The 19,006-nt window shown below is 45.5% G+C and overlaps 1 protein-coding gene across 1 annotated transcript in view; it reads right to left on the minus strand.

The window, feature by feature from the left end:
• The window catches only part of LOC126252369 (survival of motor neuron-related-splicing factor 30), a 45,465-nt gene that overhangs the window by 7,866 nt on the left and 18,593 nt on the right, over positions 1-19,006 (minus strand). The window contains exons 3-4 of the mRNA XM_049953260.1: positions 8,480-8,618; positions 7,292-7,453 (exon numbers count right to left, since the gene is read on the minus strand). Coding sequence (XP_049809217.1) covers positions 7,292-7,453; positions 8,480-8,618 — 301 coding nt within the window. The remainder of the gene's footprint in view (positions 1-7,291; positions 7,454-8,479; positions 8,619-19,006) is intronic.

The following is a 19,006-nucleotide window of genomic DNA, read 5'->3' on the forward strand; positions in this document are numbered from 1 at the left end:
GGGAACAAATTGTCTTCATACATTATATATAGATTTGAATGAATGCTACAGCATACACAATCTGCCCGCTCCTTCTTCATGCTACTTTGATGTTCAAACAGCAAGCTAACTGGATAACATTTGTTTGACAGCTTGCTTTCAGTTACTGATCTATCTAAAAGGCAAGTCCTAATTTGGAATTCCTGGAGGGCAGATCATTATCCACTTCCTCCTGAGCACTACCTCCAAGTGGGTAATGAAAAATTAAAGGCAGGAAAGCTCTCCACAATACAACTTTGTAAGACTTTAGAACCTCGAGAGAAAATATTCATTACTCTCTCTGCCAAAGAGAAATGTGCAGAGTAGATGTGCTGCAAAATTTGAAACAGGATAATAAGGTATCCAAAGAACACAGGTAAGAAACATATTACACAGACATTCAGTAAGTAAAGCAATACTTTTTTTTCTGAAAGCAGATTGGATTGATTCATTTCCCTCCATGGAACACTATTTTCCAACATAATTTCCATTCAATATGACAGTCTTACATCATTACTTGAAGGGCATGTATACCTCATGGTATCACTCAACTGCATCAATAACATCTCCATCATCCACATACCCTTCCCATGCAGTGTGTCCTTCACTGGGCCAAACGGATGGAAGTCTGAGATGGTGCACAATCTGGGCTGTAAGATGGACAAGGAAGAGCAGTCCAATGAAATTTGGTGAGCTCCTGTAGAGTGTACAGACTTTTATGATGATGATTAACAAAAAATTTTCACGAGCAGCTTCATAACCCACAAGCAATTCTGCACAGACTGTCCTTCATTGTTCTTTATGGTCTTCTGTTAGACAAAAGGAACCCAGCGAGCACACACCTTTAAATCTCCAACAGCTGGATGTGTGCATCAGTACTACCATAATGTCCAGTTGTGCAGTGAGGTGTTTGTTAATTGTCCATACCACGAATGTGTATGGTGCTCTGGTTTCCTGCTGAAAGAAACTCCGTGCCCTAACTATCACCTTCCCTTACCCTCAACAGCTCTCTCCTAACTTGATGCAACTGTGCTTGAAGTGCACTAATCTAGCCTTCCTGCTCCTCTATTGACCTACTGCTGCTGCTTCTTTTAGAGTTCCACGAAAGGACCTATGTGATTTCCTCAGTCTTCCCCACTGCGTGGTATTGATAACTATGTACTTACAGACAGAATCAATTCAATTTTACATAGTTTGTTAGTGAAATGTGGTATCACAGTGAACAGTAGTTGAAATTAAAAATTGTCAGTTTTATAATTTATCACTGCTTGAGAGTTGTGAAAGAAAACAGTTCCTTTGCAGTAATGAGATTCTTGTGTCTTTAATTACAGTAGACTAATACGTTTATTTGCTACATTCATACTGTCTATAGTACTTTCTTCTAAAATACGTCTCTGGAGGGGGATGTACATGTTCCTCTGTTAAAGTATATTCCTCATAAAGAGGAGGATTAAGTAGGGAAATTGCTGATGGTCTAGTGGCTCTCTGTTACTAACCAGTAATGTAAAATGTAAACCCCCATCCACAGGCCCTGGCGGACCCAATGGTAATGAGCGGCCACCGTGTCATCCTCAGCCCACAGGCATCACTGGATGTGGATATGGATATGGATGGGCATGTGGTCAGAACACTGCTCTCCTGGCCATATGTCAGTTTCCGAGACTGGAGCCGCTACTTCTCAATCAAGCAGCTCCTTAGTTTGCCTCACAAGAGCTGAGTGCACCCCACTTGCCAACAGCGCTTAGCAGACTGGATGGCCAAACATCCAAGTGCTAGCCCAGCCCGACAGTGCTTTACTTCGGTGATCTGATGGGACCCGGTGTTACAACTGCAGCAAGGCCGTTGGCATTGCTAACCAGTACCATTCCTAATATCTTATTCTCACTAGCAGCTAACACAATCTGATGACAGTTTTTTTGCTCAACAGAGAAGTACGAGGTGCATTCAAGTTCTAAGGCCTCCGATTTTTTTTCTCCGGGCTGGAAAGATGTGCATTGTTTTAAAATGAGGCCGCATTCATTGTCAATACGTCCCAGAGATGGCAGCACCGTACGGCAGATGGAATTTTACCGCCAGCGGCGAGAATGAGAACTGTTTTAAATACTTAAAATGGCGACGTTTTCCTTACTTGAACAGCATGCAATCATTCGTTTTCTGAATTTGTGTGGTGTGAAACCAACTGAAATTCATCGACAGTTGAAGGAGACATGTGGTGATGGAGTTATGGATGTGTTGAAAGTGCGTTCGTGGGTGCGACAGTTTAATGAAGGCAGAACATCATGTGACAACAAACTGAAACAACCTCGGGCTCGCACAAGCCGGTCTGACGACATGATCGAGAAAGTGTAGAGAACTGTTTTGGGGGATCGCCGAATGACTGTTGAACAGATCGTCTCCAGAGTTGGCATTTCTGTGGGTTCTGTGCACACAATCCTGCTTGACGACCTGAAAATGCGAAAAGTGTCATCCAGATGGGTGCCACGAATGCCGACGGACGACCACATGGCTGCCCGTGTGGCATGTTGCCAAGCAATGTTGACGCGCAATGACAGCATGAATGGAACTTTCTTTTCGTCGGTTGTGACAATGGATGAGAAGTGGATGCCATTTTTCAATCCAGAAACAAAGCGCCAGTCAGCTCAATGGAAGCACACAGATTCACCGCCACCAAAAAGATTTTTGGTAACCGCCAGTGCTGAAAAAATGATGGTGTCCCTGTTCTGGGGACAGCGAGGGCGTAATCCTTACCCATTGCATTCCAAAGGGCACTACGGTAACAGGTGCATCCTATGAAAATGTTTTGAAGAACAAATTCCTTCCTGCACTGCAACAAAAAGTCCAGGAAGGGCTGCGCGAGTGCTGTTTCACCAAGACAACGCACCCACACATCGAGCTAACGTTACGCAACAGTTTCTTCATGATAACTCTGAAGTGATTGCTCATGCTCCCTACTCACCTGACCTGGCTCCTAGTGACTTTTGGCTTTTTCCAACAATGAAAGACACTCTCCGTGGCCGCACATTCACCAGCCATGCTGCTATTGCCTCAACGATTTTCCAGTGGTCAAAACAGACTCATAAAGAAGCCTTCGTCGCTGCCATGGAATCATGGCGTCAGCGTTGTGAAAAATGTGTACGTCTGCAGGGCGATTACGTCGAGAAGTAACACCAGTTTCATCGATTTCGGGTGAGTAGTTACTTACAAAAAAAAAAATCTGAGGCCTTAGAACTTGAATGCACCTCATATTAGGGGTGTTCAATAAGTAATGTAACACATTTTTTTCCTCGGCTAGTTTCGGTTGAAAACATAGAATTTGTTTTGGGACGTTGTGGAACATTCCCACTTCAGGCCTTGTAGTTTAAGTTAGACAGGTGGTGGCGCTATATGTAGCCTTCCAGATGGCTCCTGTAATGGAAGTGTGTTTCAAGTAGAGTGGTCATCGAGTTTCTTTCAGTGGGAACCAGAGTGCCACAGATATTCATAAGCAGCGAAAGAAAGCACTACGAGTCTTTGGGCGAGGTATCTGTCATTATCGCAAGGTATCGCAAACCTGTCTGATATCTCACATGCTGGCTGTCCGACACAGCTGCAATGTTGAAACGTGCAGTCACTGTCATTTGAGGTGATCAATGGAAACAATCAAACACCTTGCTGCACAACTGGGAGCACAGTGAGTGCACTCATTTAAATACTCCCAACTGTTGGACACTTGTGTCAGCATTATGACAGCTCTACTTGAACACACACCTCTGATTCAGATGCCATCTTGAAGGCTACGTATATAGCAGCCACCTATCAAACTTAATGAAACGACAAGAGCTGAAGTGGGATGGGGCTACACTAAGCATGATCTGCACTTCAATAGGTTTGAGAGAGGGTGGTTGGTGGAGTTCATTGGTGAAAATGTAGGGAGTGGGTGTGAGGTCACCCACTGTCAAATATCTGTTGTCAGGGGTAGGAGAACTAGGCCTTTTTTTATATATATAAACCATGACAAGGAGCTCCCCTATTTTAAAACGATCTCTGCACGGTTTATGTGAGAAATAGACTGTATCACACTGGAGTATTTTGTTTTGTTTTAGGGCGCAAAAACAACTGAGTTATATACACCCATGTCAGAACCAGAAGATAAAAAAAGGAGTTAAAAGTGACTACACATTTAGCCTAACTGATGGAAGGAAAGAGAGCTGAAAACAAGTACTTCCTCTTGGAGAAATGTCCACAAAGTATGCCATACAGACAAAGGAGGTCCCGACCTAAAGATTAAATGTCCTCCGCCACATTGCTGAAGTAAAACTTTGTCAACAGCCTGGACGTCATTCACTAAAATTGTCGATAACTCAGACAGCAAACATACATTACAATGTAAGTGGTTAAAAAAATGGCATTCGGTCAGGAAATGGTGAACAGTCAAAGGTTGATGACAATGAGCACAAATTGGAGGGGGTTCATCACTTAACAAATGGTGATGGCAAAAAAAAACAGTGCCCGATACACAACCTAGCTAAAATGATCTCCTCGTGACAAGGGCTGAGAGGAAGTCGGCCAAGCAGTGGGGAGAGGTTTAATTCCCTGGAGTTGTTCCAATGAAGGAAGATCAATGGTGATGCCAAAGTGACACTACCTGTTGACAGACAGCAACACGGAGGTCAGAAGAAATGGAAAACTAGCAGGCTCAGGTATGATGACTGTAGGCTTGGCAGCTTCAACAGCAGCCTCTTTTCCCATCAGACAGACATGACCAGGGACCCACATAAACATCACAGAGGCTCCCCCAAGAGTAAGCAAGTGGAAGCTTTCTTGGACTCGTTGCACAGGGATGGACTTTGTACAGTACACAGAGGCTCTGACAGGCAGAGAGAATCGGAGCAGATGATACACTTGAAGAGCCTGTGTCATCTGATGTATAGTGTGGCCTGATATAGCCGGCACGGTAACTCAGCATGTTCGGTCAGAGGGTTAGCTGCCCTCTGTAATTAAAAAAAAACACCTGAGTCAATTTATCAACGATGAACTGAAACGGGTGTCTTGGGACGTCCGCCCCGAGCAGATACAATGAACGAAAATGAACAAAATTAGATTGAAAATAATACAAGGCACAGAGCTTTGCTATAATTACTGAGCAGTGTTCCGGAAGCCCAGACCTAGAATGGTTGGTGCCATAGATGAATGCACACCTGACACCATGGTCAGTCTGAGAGCTAAGTTCCGTGCAAATATTGTGAAACTTACAGTGGTAGATCAAATCTGGAGTCGTGTCCTCAGGAAGCTAAAGAAAATCCAATGAAGCTAGATTAGTGAAGGATTCACATCCATTGGGAACATGGAAGGTAGGGTGGAGTTAATCTGCCACAGCAATAGCGGAAATGAACTCAAGGAGGTATCAGAGAAGAGTGACTGTCAGTCGAAGTAGTCACCAAAGAAGAAGGCATAGGATGGGTGGCAAGGCAAGGAAGAGAAACGATATGCGTATCAGCTGAGGAGGATGTCACATCGGTATGACAGCAGTAGTTTGGCAGCTCCTGCATAGAAACTTTCAACTGGGCTAGTGTAAAAGATGCCAGTGATCAAACATATGCCACAATGGTGGATTGTATTTAAATGGCATAAGATGGACAGACATGCAGATGCGTAAATGAAACACCCATAGTGTAGTTTCGAATGGACAAGGGATCAATACAAATGGAGGAGGGTGGTCTAATCCATTCCCCAGGAAGTACCACTGAGGACACTTAGGACACTGAGGGATCAGGTTCAGTGGGCAGCCAGGTGAGACACATGGGAGGACCAAGAAAGTTTTTTATCAAGCATGAGCCCCAGAATTTTGTAGTTTCAGCGAATGGAAGAGCAACAGGTCCACAGTGTAAAGATGGCAGAAGAAACTGACTGTGCTGCCATAAATTCATGCAAACAGTTTTGTCAGTGGAAAAGTGAAAGTCACAGTCGATTCTCCACAAGTAACTACGATCGAGACATTGCGCACGACACCACTCAAGGAGACAAGTCCGTGGAAAACTGCAACAGATCACAAAATGATCAACAGAAAGGGAGCCGGAGATGCCCGGCAGGAGAAAGGCTATAATAGGGTTAATGATGATAGAGATCAACGCTCAGGACGGAACCCTGAAGCATCCTGCTTTCCTAGATAAAATTGTCTGACGAGGCAGAGCTCACACGTACCTTGAAAACTATGTCTTTTAAAAATTCCTGAAGAAAATGGGGCAGGCAGCCTCAGAAGCCCCAAGTGTAAAGAATACGGAGGATACCAGTCCTCCAGCAAGTGTCCTAGGCTTTCTGCAAATCAAAAAACATGGTCATGATAGTAATGCAAGAGGGCTTAATTTTTCAGGTGGGCAGTAGCACATAGTTGAATATGGAGTCTCAAATTGAGGCTAGAGGCACATCATCACCTTCTCAGACCAGGAATCATCAGTGTGTCTCAGTATGATTGTCCTTAGTGTGTGAGCAGTGAAGAAGGAAACTGTCTCAAATTACAAGTTACCTGAAACAATGTGTGCGTAGGTAAGGCACTGCAGCTGTTAGGGCACTGACCTCATATTCACGGGGACGGAGCTGTGTCCAGCCAACCTGATTTGAGTTTTTCGCGATTCTCCTAGATCGCTAGGCAAATGCCACGATGGTTCCTTAATAAAGGCCACAACTGACCATCTGTCCCGCCCTCTTAAAGCATGTTATGTATGCTGTGTTGTATTTTGGCCTACTTGTTGCCATTACATTATATTGGCAAATCCTATATCACTGCAAGATAATCCATGGATGAATAAAGATATACAGATAAAATGTTCAGAATATAATTGGCCCACTTGCTATTTCAGAGTAACAAACAACTGTACTGAAAGTGTTATTTTATTGGTAAAAGTTACGAAGAACACTCCCCTTGCAACAACAAGTTACGAAGAACGCTCACCTTTCAACACTATGTACATTATATGAATCAAAACATTTGTCAAAGACTTACCATTTCTCTACTACGTTTTCTGAATTTACCGTGCAGGTTTAGTTTTTATGATGAAAAGTGTATTAAATATGGCACAAAAGTAAACATTAGGCTACATCATAGACCAATCTGTTGCCACAATGTATATTCCGTAATCAAATTTGCCAACTCACAATCAAATTACGACTTTACAACCTAGCATTAGACCTTGAAAACACTACAGATCACTCTGTCACCACAACCAACATATCAGGGGATGACACATACCACATTCTAGCCATTTAATGGTATAAATCATTCCTTAAGCTCACATACTTAGCTTTACTATCAGCTCCATCTTCTGCTGGTCTCTTTGCACCAGCCTTCAATTCTTTCAACAGCGCCACTGACGTAACTTCTGAATTTTTGTAATTGTCGAACACAACGGAGACTTCATCTCCATCTTCTGTTATGTCTTCAATTGTTGCCTCGTAATATCTGTGAACAGATCACACAAAATATGAATGTTTGTTGGGTACAAATACAAGCTGACACCAATTAAAAGTCGTTCGTGTACTGTACAGTATAGTGATGAGTCCTACCAATATCACACTTACAAAAACATGACATTTTTCATGGCAAATTTTTAAAAGCAATCAAATTAAATGGGGATTAATTTTAAATGAAGATAAATGCCTGCAACTAAATTTTCGATGACAAAATATATAGAAAAACTGCCTGATACATTTATAAAATGTTTGTCACCTGTGGAACAGGTCGAGAATCACATTTCTCAACAGTGATTTCTATGCAGAGAGGAAAAATGGGAAGTTGTGGAAAGGACCTGAATATTTCTTGTTTCATTAGTACCAGTTTCTGATCTCACCTTCAATATTAGGATGTCACTTAGGTCTGGCACATTATATGGCCGAAATGCAAATCAAGCTGACAAAATGACCTCCTGCAAAAGTATAAATTAATTCATAACAAGTGCATGGAACAATAAATATACTGACTGTACATCAGATACTGACATTTGGTCGGAATGCATACCATTTCAAACGTTCATTAAACAGTCTCATTTTAGCAGGCAATACTGGAACTGGCTGATAGCATCTTTTTCAATCATCTTCACCAGCAGACTCCCCTATTTCAGGTTTTTACCCACATTTAAATAACAAGACAATATTTTACACAACTAAACCTATAATTGAAATATGACTGATTATACATTACTAATTTTTTTCGCACTTACATAAAGCCAACAGTTTGTCTATTGATAACATTACCACTACTTAAAAAACACACATAATTTGGCATAAGAGCTGTAGATTTGACTACAATACTATAAAAATGCTGTCATAAATTCAGTGGACCATTTTTTAGTTTATAACAACAATTAATCTAGGTCCCACTCCAATTCCATTCCTGTTACTATAAGACTTAACACAATAAGTAAATAGAACCACAATATTTCCTAATTTTAAGGACTTTAGAACAACAGAATTTTAAGTTTAAACTTACTGCCCATCTCCACTCCAAATTGCAAGACACCTATCTCCAACTTTCCAGTCCTTTCGAACAGGTACAATTCTGCTAACATTTGGTTCTTCAGCAGCCAAGAGCTTTGCTGTAAGTTCAGCTTCCTCTATACTTGAACTTGCTGTAAAAAAAAAAATGTTATTTTTCATATAAAACTCGATAATAAAATAGGCACAGGCCTTTTTCTGAAGACATATTAATATATGAAAATGGAGGAAAGCATTAAAATTTTAATTCCTTTGTGGAATGTATGTGGTCATGAAACTTCTTGACATATTACATCTGTGTGGCACACTGGGACATCAGATCATACTCTTTGTTGCAGAGTCACAGTTTTTTTATTTGAAACAACTTTGGACAGCAAAGCAGCAATTTTCCCACTTTTATTTCAGCTGTTCATGTATAGCAATGTATCCAGAGGATTACCTGTGGAGTTTAGAAATGTAGCGCAGATACTGACGGACTGAAGCTTTGTGTCTGTTACCTAGAACACTCAACTGGCACCTTAGACTTGTCCATAAAATACAAAGTTTTCATCGTGCCCCCTTACACAGTTTATAAAGACACAAAGTTACATTAAATTGTATTCTGTATTACAGATTGAACGATTTCATTCAACAGTAATATTCAGTAGCATTCCGAGATGTCTACCATAAATTGTCTTAAGGGTGGTTGTGGCTTAAGTGTGCCACCCACTTTGCCCCTTAAATCTTAGGATTGTGGTGACAGCTTGATCTGCAGCACAGCCCAAGGTGTATCTTTGCCTAGAAAGTGATAATTCGGTTGCGAGTTGGCACAGCCAACAAATGTGAATTCAAAACACAGGTTGTGATGACAACTGAAGTGTAATGGAGCCTCAAGTCTGTGTTAGGGTCACTTCAATTCATGTTACCATATTTAACATGCTTTTCATTATAGAAATTAAAACTCTGAGATAAATATGGAAAACTTATATGACGGCCAAATTTCGGATGAGTATTTTGAGGCATTATGTACATACAAGGGGGACCCAAAAGTAACGAAAATTTTTCTCTGGTAGTTGGTGTAATATTACTTCTGCATTCTCCCGCTAGATGCCTTTGCTAAATACCAAAAGTATCGGTTGCCATAGCAAACTGATGTGGAAATCTTATTGCGATCAGTGTGTTTTTGTACGTACAGTTTCACATGTCTGGCAATTTTTCACCGTCTGACATTAAATAACTACATGCTAAAATCAGGTGCTATTTCCCTTTAGGAAATCAACAGCAGAAACTATTTCAGTGCTTCAGATAGCTTACGGGGAATCAGCTTTGAGCCAGTTAAGGGTTTATGAGTGGTTTACTTTTCTTAAAGGTGGTCAAATGTCAACTGAGGAAGAATTATGATCGAGAAGTCCCTCGACTTCCAGAATGGATGAAAACATTGAAAACATCTGTGTTGCTATCATGTTTAATCACTGTAGAACAGTCAGTGAATTGGGGGAAACAACTTTAATATTCTGGAGTTCATGCCAACGAATGCAGACTGAACAAGAAACACGTTGCAGTAAAATTCGTTTCACATATTTTTCCCTTTTTTTGTGGTTTTAGGGCGCACAACGTCAACAGTCATTAGCACCCAGACTACTTTAGGAATGCACCGTGAGTCACAAGTTTAAAACAGCAACGAAACGGAAAACACGATGAAAGACATACTGACAGGCATAGGATTAAAAAAGAAAACAGCATAATCAAATGTCCTTTGAGAGGGTTGTCAAATTGATAAAATGAAGAACGCGAGCAGCTGCTCGTGGGTCATCCGCTAAAATGGCTTCTACAGTACATGGCAGGCCAAGATCGAGACGCAGGGTGTTAAAATCCGGACACGACGTTAAAATGTGGCGGACCGTCAGCAATTGCCCACATGGGCAGAATAGCGACGGCGCAGCCGTCAGCAGGTGGCGATGGCTGAACCGGCAGTGGCCAATTCGCAACTGGGCCAAAACTACCTCCTCCCGCCGAGAAGGGTGTGAGGAGGACGTCCAAGCCACGGGAAGAGCTTTCAAGGCCCAAAGCTTGTTGTCTGGAAGTGCAGCCCAATCGGCATGCCACAGCGATACAATGCGCCGACAAATTACCCTGCTACAATCTGACGAAGGGACACAACAAGAAGCTGTCCGAGGCTGGAGGACCGCAGCCTTGGCCACGGCATCTGCAGCTTCGTTCCCAGGGATACCGACATGGCCAGGAACCCACATAAAGCTAACCGGAGAACCGACGTCCACCAGCTGCTGAAGAGAGCGTTGGATCCGGTGCACGAAAGGGTGAACCGGGTACGGATCACCGAGGCTCTGGATAACGCTCAGGGAATCGGAGCAGATGACATATGCAGAATGTCGGTGGCGGCAGATGTAAAGGACAGCCTGGTAGAGGGCAAAGAGCTCAGCTGTGAAGACCGAACAATGGCCATGGAGCCGATATTGGAAACTTTGTGCCCCGACAATAAAAGAACACCCGACCCCGTCATTGGTCTTAGAGCCATCTGTATAAATGAAGGTCATATTAATGAACTTCGAACGAAGTTCGACAAAACGGGAGTGGTAGACTGAACCGGGGGTAACCTCCTTCGGGAGCGAGCAGAGGTCAAGGTGGACGCGAACCTGAGCCTGGAGCCAAGGTGGCGTGTGGCTCTCGCCCACTCGAAAGGTGGCAGGGAGTGAAAAATTAAGGTGTTGAAGGAGGCGACGAAAGCGAACTCCAGGGGGTAGCAGGGCGGAGACATACAACCCGTATTGACTGTCGAGAGAGTCATCAAAAAAGGAACGATAAGATGGGTGGTCGGGCATTGCCAGTAGCCGACAGGCATACCGACAAAGCAGTATATCGCGCCGGTAGGTGAGTGGCAACTCACCAGCGTCAGCATGAAGACTCTCGACGGGACTAGTATAAAACACTCCGATCGCAAGTCGTAAACCCCGATGTTGTATGGAGTTGAGGCGGCGTAAGATGGATGGCCATGCAGAGGAGTATACGAAGCTCCCATAATCCAGCTTGGAGCGGACGATCGACCGATATAGGCGAAGTAGGACGGTTCGATCCGCTCCCCACGACATACCACTGAGAACACGGAGGACATTGAGAGAACGGGTACAACGGGCAGCCAAATAAGACACATGTGGAGACCAACTAAGTTTCCTGTCAAATGTAAGACCTAAAAATTTTGTTGTCTCCACGAATGGGAGAGCAACGGGACCGAGTCGTAAGGACAGTGGGAGAAACTCTTTGTAGCGCCAGAAGTTAATACAGACCGTCTTCTCGGCAGAAAAACGGAAGCCATTGGCGACACTCCAGGAGTAAAGACGGTCAAGAGAAAGCTGAAGACAGCGCTCCAGGAAACACGTACGCTGCGCACTGCAATAGATGGTAAAATCGTCCACGAAAAGGGAGCCTGATACATCAGCTGGGAGGCAATCCATTATTGGATTGATCGCTATGGCGAAGAGAGCGACGCTCAAAACTGAGCCCTGTGGCACCCCATTCTCCTGGCGAAAGGTGTCTCACAGGACAGAACCCACACGTACCCTCAACTGTCGATCCATTAAAAAGGAACGAATAAAAAGAGGGAAGCGACCGCGAAGGCCCCATGTATGCATGGTGCGGAGAATGCCCGCCCTCCAACAGGTGTCGTAAGCCTTCTCCTAATCAAAGAACACAGCCGCGGTCGCGCGCTTCCGCAAGAAGTTATTCATAATGAAGGTCGACAAGGTAACCAGATGGTCAACAGCAGACCGGCGCCTACGAAATCCACATTGTACATTGGTAAGAAGGCGTCAAGACTCGAGCAGCCAAACCAATCGAGAGTTAACCATTCGCTCCATCACTTTACAGACACAGCTGGTAAGCGAGATGGGTCGATAACTGGAAGGCAAGTGCTTGTCCTTCCCCGGCTTAGGAATCGGGACAACAATAGACTCGCGCCAGCATGCGGGAACATGTCCCTCAATCCAGATGCGATTGTAAGTACGAAGAAGAAAACCTTTACCCACAGGAGAAAGGTTCTTCAGCATCTGAATATGAATAGAATCAGGCCCTGGAGCGGAGGACCGTGATCGGCCAAGTGCGTTTTCGAGTTCCCGCATGGTGAATGGGGCATTATAACTTTCACGATTCGAGGAGCGGAAATTAGGTGGCCTAGCCTCCTCTGCCTGTTTGCGGGGGAGGAAGGCAGGGTGGTAATGAGCGGAGCTCGAAACCTCTGCGAAAAAGCGGCCGAAGGCATTGGAGACAGCCTCAGGGGCCACAAGGACGTCATTCGCGACCATCAAGCCAGAAACTGGTGAGTGGACCTTAGTGCCAGATAGCCGGCGCAGGCTTCCCCAGACAACAGAAGAAGGAGTAAAACTGTTGAAGGTGCTTGTGAAAGCAGCCCAGCTGGCTTTCTTGCTTTCTTTAATAATACGACGACACTGTGCACGTAATCGTTTATAATTGATACAATTCGCCACTGTAGCGTGGCGTTTAAAGGTGCGTAAAGCAAGTCGACGAGCACATAAAGCGTCTCTACATGCTGCGGTCCACCAGGGGACTGGTACGCGACGTGGAGAAGAAGTAGGGTGAGGGATGGAATATTCAGCAGCAGTGAGAATGACTTCCGTGAGGTGTGCGACCTGACTATCGCAGCTTGGGAATGTTTGATCCTGAAAGGTCGCCCTGGAAGAGAAGAGCCCCCAGTCTGCTTTGGAGATGTTCCAACTAGATGAGCACGGAGAGGGGGTATGCTGCAGGAGATGGATAACACACGGGAAGTGATCGCTCGAATATGTATCAGAATGTGCATACCACTCAAACCGGCGTGCAAGTTGGGGAGTACATATAGAGAGGTCTAAATGGGAATAGGTGTGAGATGTGTCCGAAAGAAAAGTAGGGGCGCCAGTATTGAGGCAGACAAGATTGAGCTGGTTGAAAAGGTCTGCTAACAGGGAGCCCCTCGGGCAGGATGCTGGAGAGCCCCAAAGGGGATGGTGGGCATTGAAGTCTCCAGTTAACAAAAATGGTGCAGGTAGCTGAGCAATAAGTTGCATCATGTCTGCCCTGGTAACGGCAGACGACAATGGAGTGTAAACGGTACAAATGGAAAATGTAAAAGTGGGGAGAGTAATGCGGATGGCAACTGCCTGCAGGCCGGTGTGCAACGTGATGGGATCGTAGTAAATATCATCCCGGACCAGCAACATAACCCCTCCATGAGCTGGGATACCTACCACAGGGGGTAGGTCAAAACGCACAGAGGTGTAGTGTGCCAAGGCAATTTGATCGCATGGGCGTAGCTTCGTTTCCTGGAGGGCTACGACGAGCGGACGGTGCAAGCGGAGCAGCAACTTCAAGTCCTCTCGGTTGGAGCGAATGCTGCGAATATTCCAGTGAATAAGTGCCATCATAAGAAAAAAAAAAAGGGGAAGATGAAAGAAGGGGTCACCTCGAAGGCCACTGAGGGCCTGGCTTCGAGCAAGCACTGCCGCCGCTATCAGTAGGCGGACAGTCAGCGTCCATTGGGTCTATAGGTTCATCGGCCATCTTGGGAAGATGGCCGGGAGGGGGAGCTTCCTCCGCCGGTGAACGGCCAGATGTTCGGCTACCAGCGGTGCGGCCAGGCGAAACGGATGACGGCCTGGGGCGGCAACCGCTGGGTAGCGCAGGAGAAGAAATGCGCCGTGGCGGAGAAGGAGAACTGTGCTTCCTATTAGCCTTCTTGGAAGGTCGTTTGGTGGAAGTACCGGTTGAAGGCTGGGAGGTCGAGGTACGTAGGAAGTCTGCACGGGACGGTTCCTTCTTGAAGGCCCGTGCATCTGACTTCTGGGTCTTCGTCTTAGCAGAAGCTGATGAAGGGGCTGGTGTCTGTGGGGTGATGGGAGGAAGAGGAGACGTCGACCGCGCGATCTTAGCACTGGCCGAACGGACGACCGTGGTGCTGAAGGTCAGATCGCATGTCTGGGTTGCCACCTCCCTGGTAGTCCGAGGAGAGGCGAGGACAGTACTGTATTTCCCCGCTGGGAGCAGCGTGGGCTTCCTACTAGCCAATAGCTTGCGAGCAGCCGAGGTGGACACTTTCTCTTTGACCCGAATTTCTTGGATACAGCGTTCTTCCTTATAGACAGGACAGTCGCGGGAGGATGCGGCATGGTCACCCTGACAGTTCACACAACGAGGAGACGGAGGTGGACAGTCACCCTCACGGGCATCCCTGCCACAAGTGACACATTTAGCCGCATTGGAACAAGACCGGCGAGTGTGATTGAAACGCTGACACTGGTAGCAGCGCGTAGGTGTCGGGACATAGGGGCGAACAGAAATAACCTCGTAGCCCGCTTTGATGCGCGATGGCAGCTGAACACTATCGAAGGTCAAGAAAAGTGTCCGGGTCGGTACAAGGTCATTGTTGACCTTTTTCATGACCCTATGGACAGCCGTCACGCCCTGCTCAGCGAGGAAAGATTGAATCTCCTCATCAGTCAAGCCGTCGAGGGATCTAGTATAGACCACACCACGAGACAAATTCAAAGTTCGGTGAGCCTCCACCCGGACAGGGAATGTGTACAGGAGTGTGGCCCGAAGCAGTTTTTGTGCCTGAAAGGTGCTCTCAGTTTCGAGTAATAAGGTACCGTTACGCAACCTGGTACAAGATTTGACAGATCCGGCTATGGCATCGACGCCCTTCTGGATAACGAAAGGGTTGACAGAGGAAAAATCCTTTCCGTCCTCAGATCGAGAAACGACGAGGAACTGTGGGGCAGGCGGTAGTACTTTTGTCACTGGTAGCTGGTCACATTTCCGTTTTTGGGCAGAAGTCGAGAGAGATGGAGTGAAATCCATTGCGGAGGAATCCCCCATGATTGCCAGCGTCTCCGATGGCGCGCTCCTTCCTTGTGGGGACCCTCTCAGAGGGCACTCCCGCCTTAGGTGAATGTTTACACCTCAGGTCACACCTCCCGAGAAACAGATGGAGGGACCAATCGGCATGGTCAGAAGGTATCAGCTCAGGCAATCACCCCTCCCCGGGCCTGGCCTTTACCAGGGGGTACGCGCGTGCCTTACATGTCTACCCAGGGCAGGGAATTACGCATTACCCCGTCACCGGCTACGCGTGCGAACGCGTGGGTCGGCCTTCAGGCGCGCACAGGGAGGAAGGAAGAAGAGGAAAAAGGAGAGAGAGAGAGAGAGAGAGAGAGAGAGAGAGAGAGAGAGAGAGAGAGAGGACAGTGTCTCAAACGCCGAGGCGGAGACCAGAGAAGGCAAGGAGAAGAAGGCAATGAGAAGGCAAGGAGAAGAAGGCAATGAGAAGGCAAGGAGAAGAAGGCAATGAGATGGCAAGGAGAAGAAGGCAATGAGAAGGCAAGGAGATTATGCAGGGGAAAGAGTAAGGAAGACAGTGAGGTGGAGAAGAGCAAAGAAAGGAACCAACCAAAGGAAGGAAGAAACAAGTGAAAAAGCAAAATGACCGCAAATAGAGGTCGTGGAACCGTCCGTCTCCGGACGCAGGCGCTAACTACCCCCTTGAGGGGGAGGGACTCCTTTTAGTCGCCTCTTACGACAGGCAGGAATACCTCGGGCCTATTCTTACCCCGGACCCGCAGGGGGGACATATTTTTCCTGACAACCAGGGAGAGAATCATTTGTACAGGTGCTGTGTATTGACAGAACAGTCAGAGGTTGAGCTAGATTTTTATGCAAAAGTCATCATGTTATGGATATATCCCGAAAACCAACCAACAACCAGTCAAAGACTCCATCACCAAGAGCATAAGAAGCAAGTCAGGAGAAATCCTGCGTGAAGACAATGTCTGTTTGCTTTTCGGCATCAAGGGTATCATCCATGATGAATTTGTTCTCCAAGATACCATGGTTAACCCACATTATTACTCTGTCCAGTCAGATTAGTGTGACCACCTGTTAAACGCCTCAATAATCACCACCTTTTGCAGCATCAATCACTCTGAGATGGGCAGGAAGAGTCAGTGAGATTCTGCAAGGTAGTGACAGCGATGTGGGGCCATGCTGACTCTAGTGCCATGGTCACCTGCACTAGATTTCTCAGTTGAGGTTCCACGGCACAAAAAGCTCGATCGAGGTGGTCCCACAAGATTCTTGATGGCTTTAAACCTGAGAAGATCAGTGGCCAAGGGAGTATGGTAAACTCATTCTGGTGCTCCTCAGAACATGCTCATACACTGCAAGCTGCGTGACACATTGCACTCCCTGCTGACAGGTGACATTGTGCCAAGGGAAAACCAACTGCATGTAGGTTAACTGGATAGATAAAAGAAGATCTGCTCACCAAGCGGCAGCAGGAGAACATACATAAAGAAAGCTTTTATTTATGCAAGCTTTTGGAGCCAGTGGCGGCTCCTGGTAGAAGCGTAGAAGGAGAAGGAAGGGGGGAGGGGGGGGGGGGGGGGTGAAGGAAGACTCGATAGGTTTAGTAACTGGGATACATTTTGGAAAAGGGTCAGGGAGACTGACTGCATGGGATGAGAAAGATTCCTTCTCATCCCGTCCACTAAGCCTCCCTTCACTGGGGCCTGCACGATTTTTCCAAACTGTACCCCTGTTCCTAAACCTCACCAGTCCTCCTTTTCACCCCTCTTGCTTCCCTTTCAACAATTCTGCCAGAAGGAAACATTGGCTCCCAAAGCGTGGACAAGTAAAACCGTTTGTGTGTGTGTTCCCCTGCCACCACTTGGTGAGTAGATTTTTTTGTATCTATCTAATTACATTATACTTCCAAAAATTGACTATTTTCATTGTTATAAACTGCATGTAGGGATGGACATGGTCTCCAAGGATAGATGCATGCTTGTATTGATCCACTGTGCCTTCCCGAATAGCAACATCACCTAGTGAATGCCACGGAAACATTCGCCAGACCATAACGCTCCCTCCTTGGGCCTGGACCCTTTGTTTTCAGACATTTCACAAGCAGCAAGCACTGGTGCTGTAGTGCTTCAAGAATTTCGTGGTAAATTCTAGAAACACTTGGCTCTCCACCAGCTTGAACACCTGATATTTTAATGACAAGGGTGAGAGAGCCTTTTTACTGTGCCACATGTCTGTGTGTGCAGGAAGGGCAGCTGTCACGAGGAGCCAGGAGCTGTGTCAGATGAGCGGCCACGACAAGTAGTTACAAGCAGTGGCCTAGAAGTTATATCAAAAAGTCAAAGAGTATTTGGATAATGTTCCATGGTGTGTGTGTGATGTCATGAGGATTGTTACAGAGACAGATGAAGCGTGTTTTATATAGAGACTTTTACTTTATGTCTTGACTCTGACTGAGGCAGAACGTATGTAACTTTATGAATGTTTAGTAGATTCTGACATTTATCTTGGAACCAGTTGGTTTGCTGGAGCTTGTTGAGAATAATTGTTACTTTGGGACGAGTCGAAAATATATTATTGTTGAACTGACAAGAGCCTACAAGTGCATAATTTATTTCAAGAATATGGAGATGGTTAATAATATTCCCCTTAACCTCATACAATCTTCGGAGCTGAATTAAACAGTGAGGGCAACGTAGCTGATAACCCAAAGAAGAGGATCAGCTGCACGCACAATGTGTAAGTCAACTGGAAGAGACGTGCGAGTCGTGCAACCCAACACAGCATTGTCTCTTGTCGTCCAAGAAAGCATTAGAATGTGGCAACCGAAGTGACAGGACAAGAAAAAAGCGGGAATTTTACGACAGAAATCGAGATAAGAACATACTGTGTTGCCATAGCAACCAGAAGTAACAAGACAGAGAAACTGTTTCGAGTAATTGCATGGTGTCCTATAAACCAAAGGAATAAAGTTGTGAATGCAACACAATATAAGACGGGAAAAGTAACAATGTCAAGAGAATGGAGAGAAGATCTCAACTTTTTGACTAAGGAGTTTTTAGTGTGGGGAGGAAGTATTTCTCACCCACACACATCATGCCTACGCCGACACAGCAGCTAACCGACGTCGACGCAGTAACCCGCCACCATTGCCAACTTCGCATCCCCTCGCCGATGCCGCAACTAATGTTTGATGCTGCCGGCGCCCTTGCTATTCACGGGCGCTGATTCTACACCTGCTCACCAATGCAGCGTAAAATTCTACGGCAGGCAAGTGTGAAATAAAAAAACTTTATTATTCTCGTAAGAAGTGTTACAAAATACTGTGGGGTGAACTTTTACTGTGTAATTGGTATAACTGAAATTAGTATTAGATCCTCACAAGAGCTGAAGTCTATAGAAATATGGATAGCTTAAAACAGGTCGAGGAGAATCAAGAACCAGCTACGACCATGGAAATAAGTAAAGAGGTGCCTGATGGGCCGGAGTTGGTAAAGGCTGATTTGATAAAGTTATTAAAAGCCCAGGACAAGTGTTTTAATGCTTTTAGTAAAGATTTAGATGATCATTTCAAAGCCCAGAAGGAATTTTTTAAAGCTTTTAGAAAAGATTTAGACAATAGTTTTAAGAAAAACCTAGACTTGATACACTCAATAGCTACTAAAATAGATACCCAGAC

The sequence above is a fragment of the Schistocerca nitens genome, chromosome 4 (assembly GCF_023898315.1).
Source record: "Schistocerca nitens isolate TAMUIC-IGC-003100 chromosome 4, iqSchNite1.1, whole genome shotgun sequence".
NCBI lineage: Eukaryota > Metazoa > Arthropoda > Insecta > Orthoptera > Acrididae > Schistocerca > Schistocerca nitens.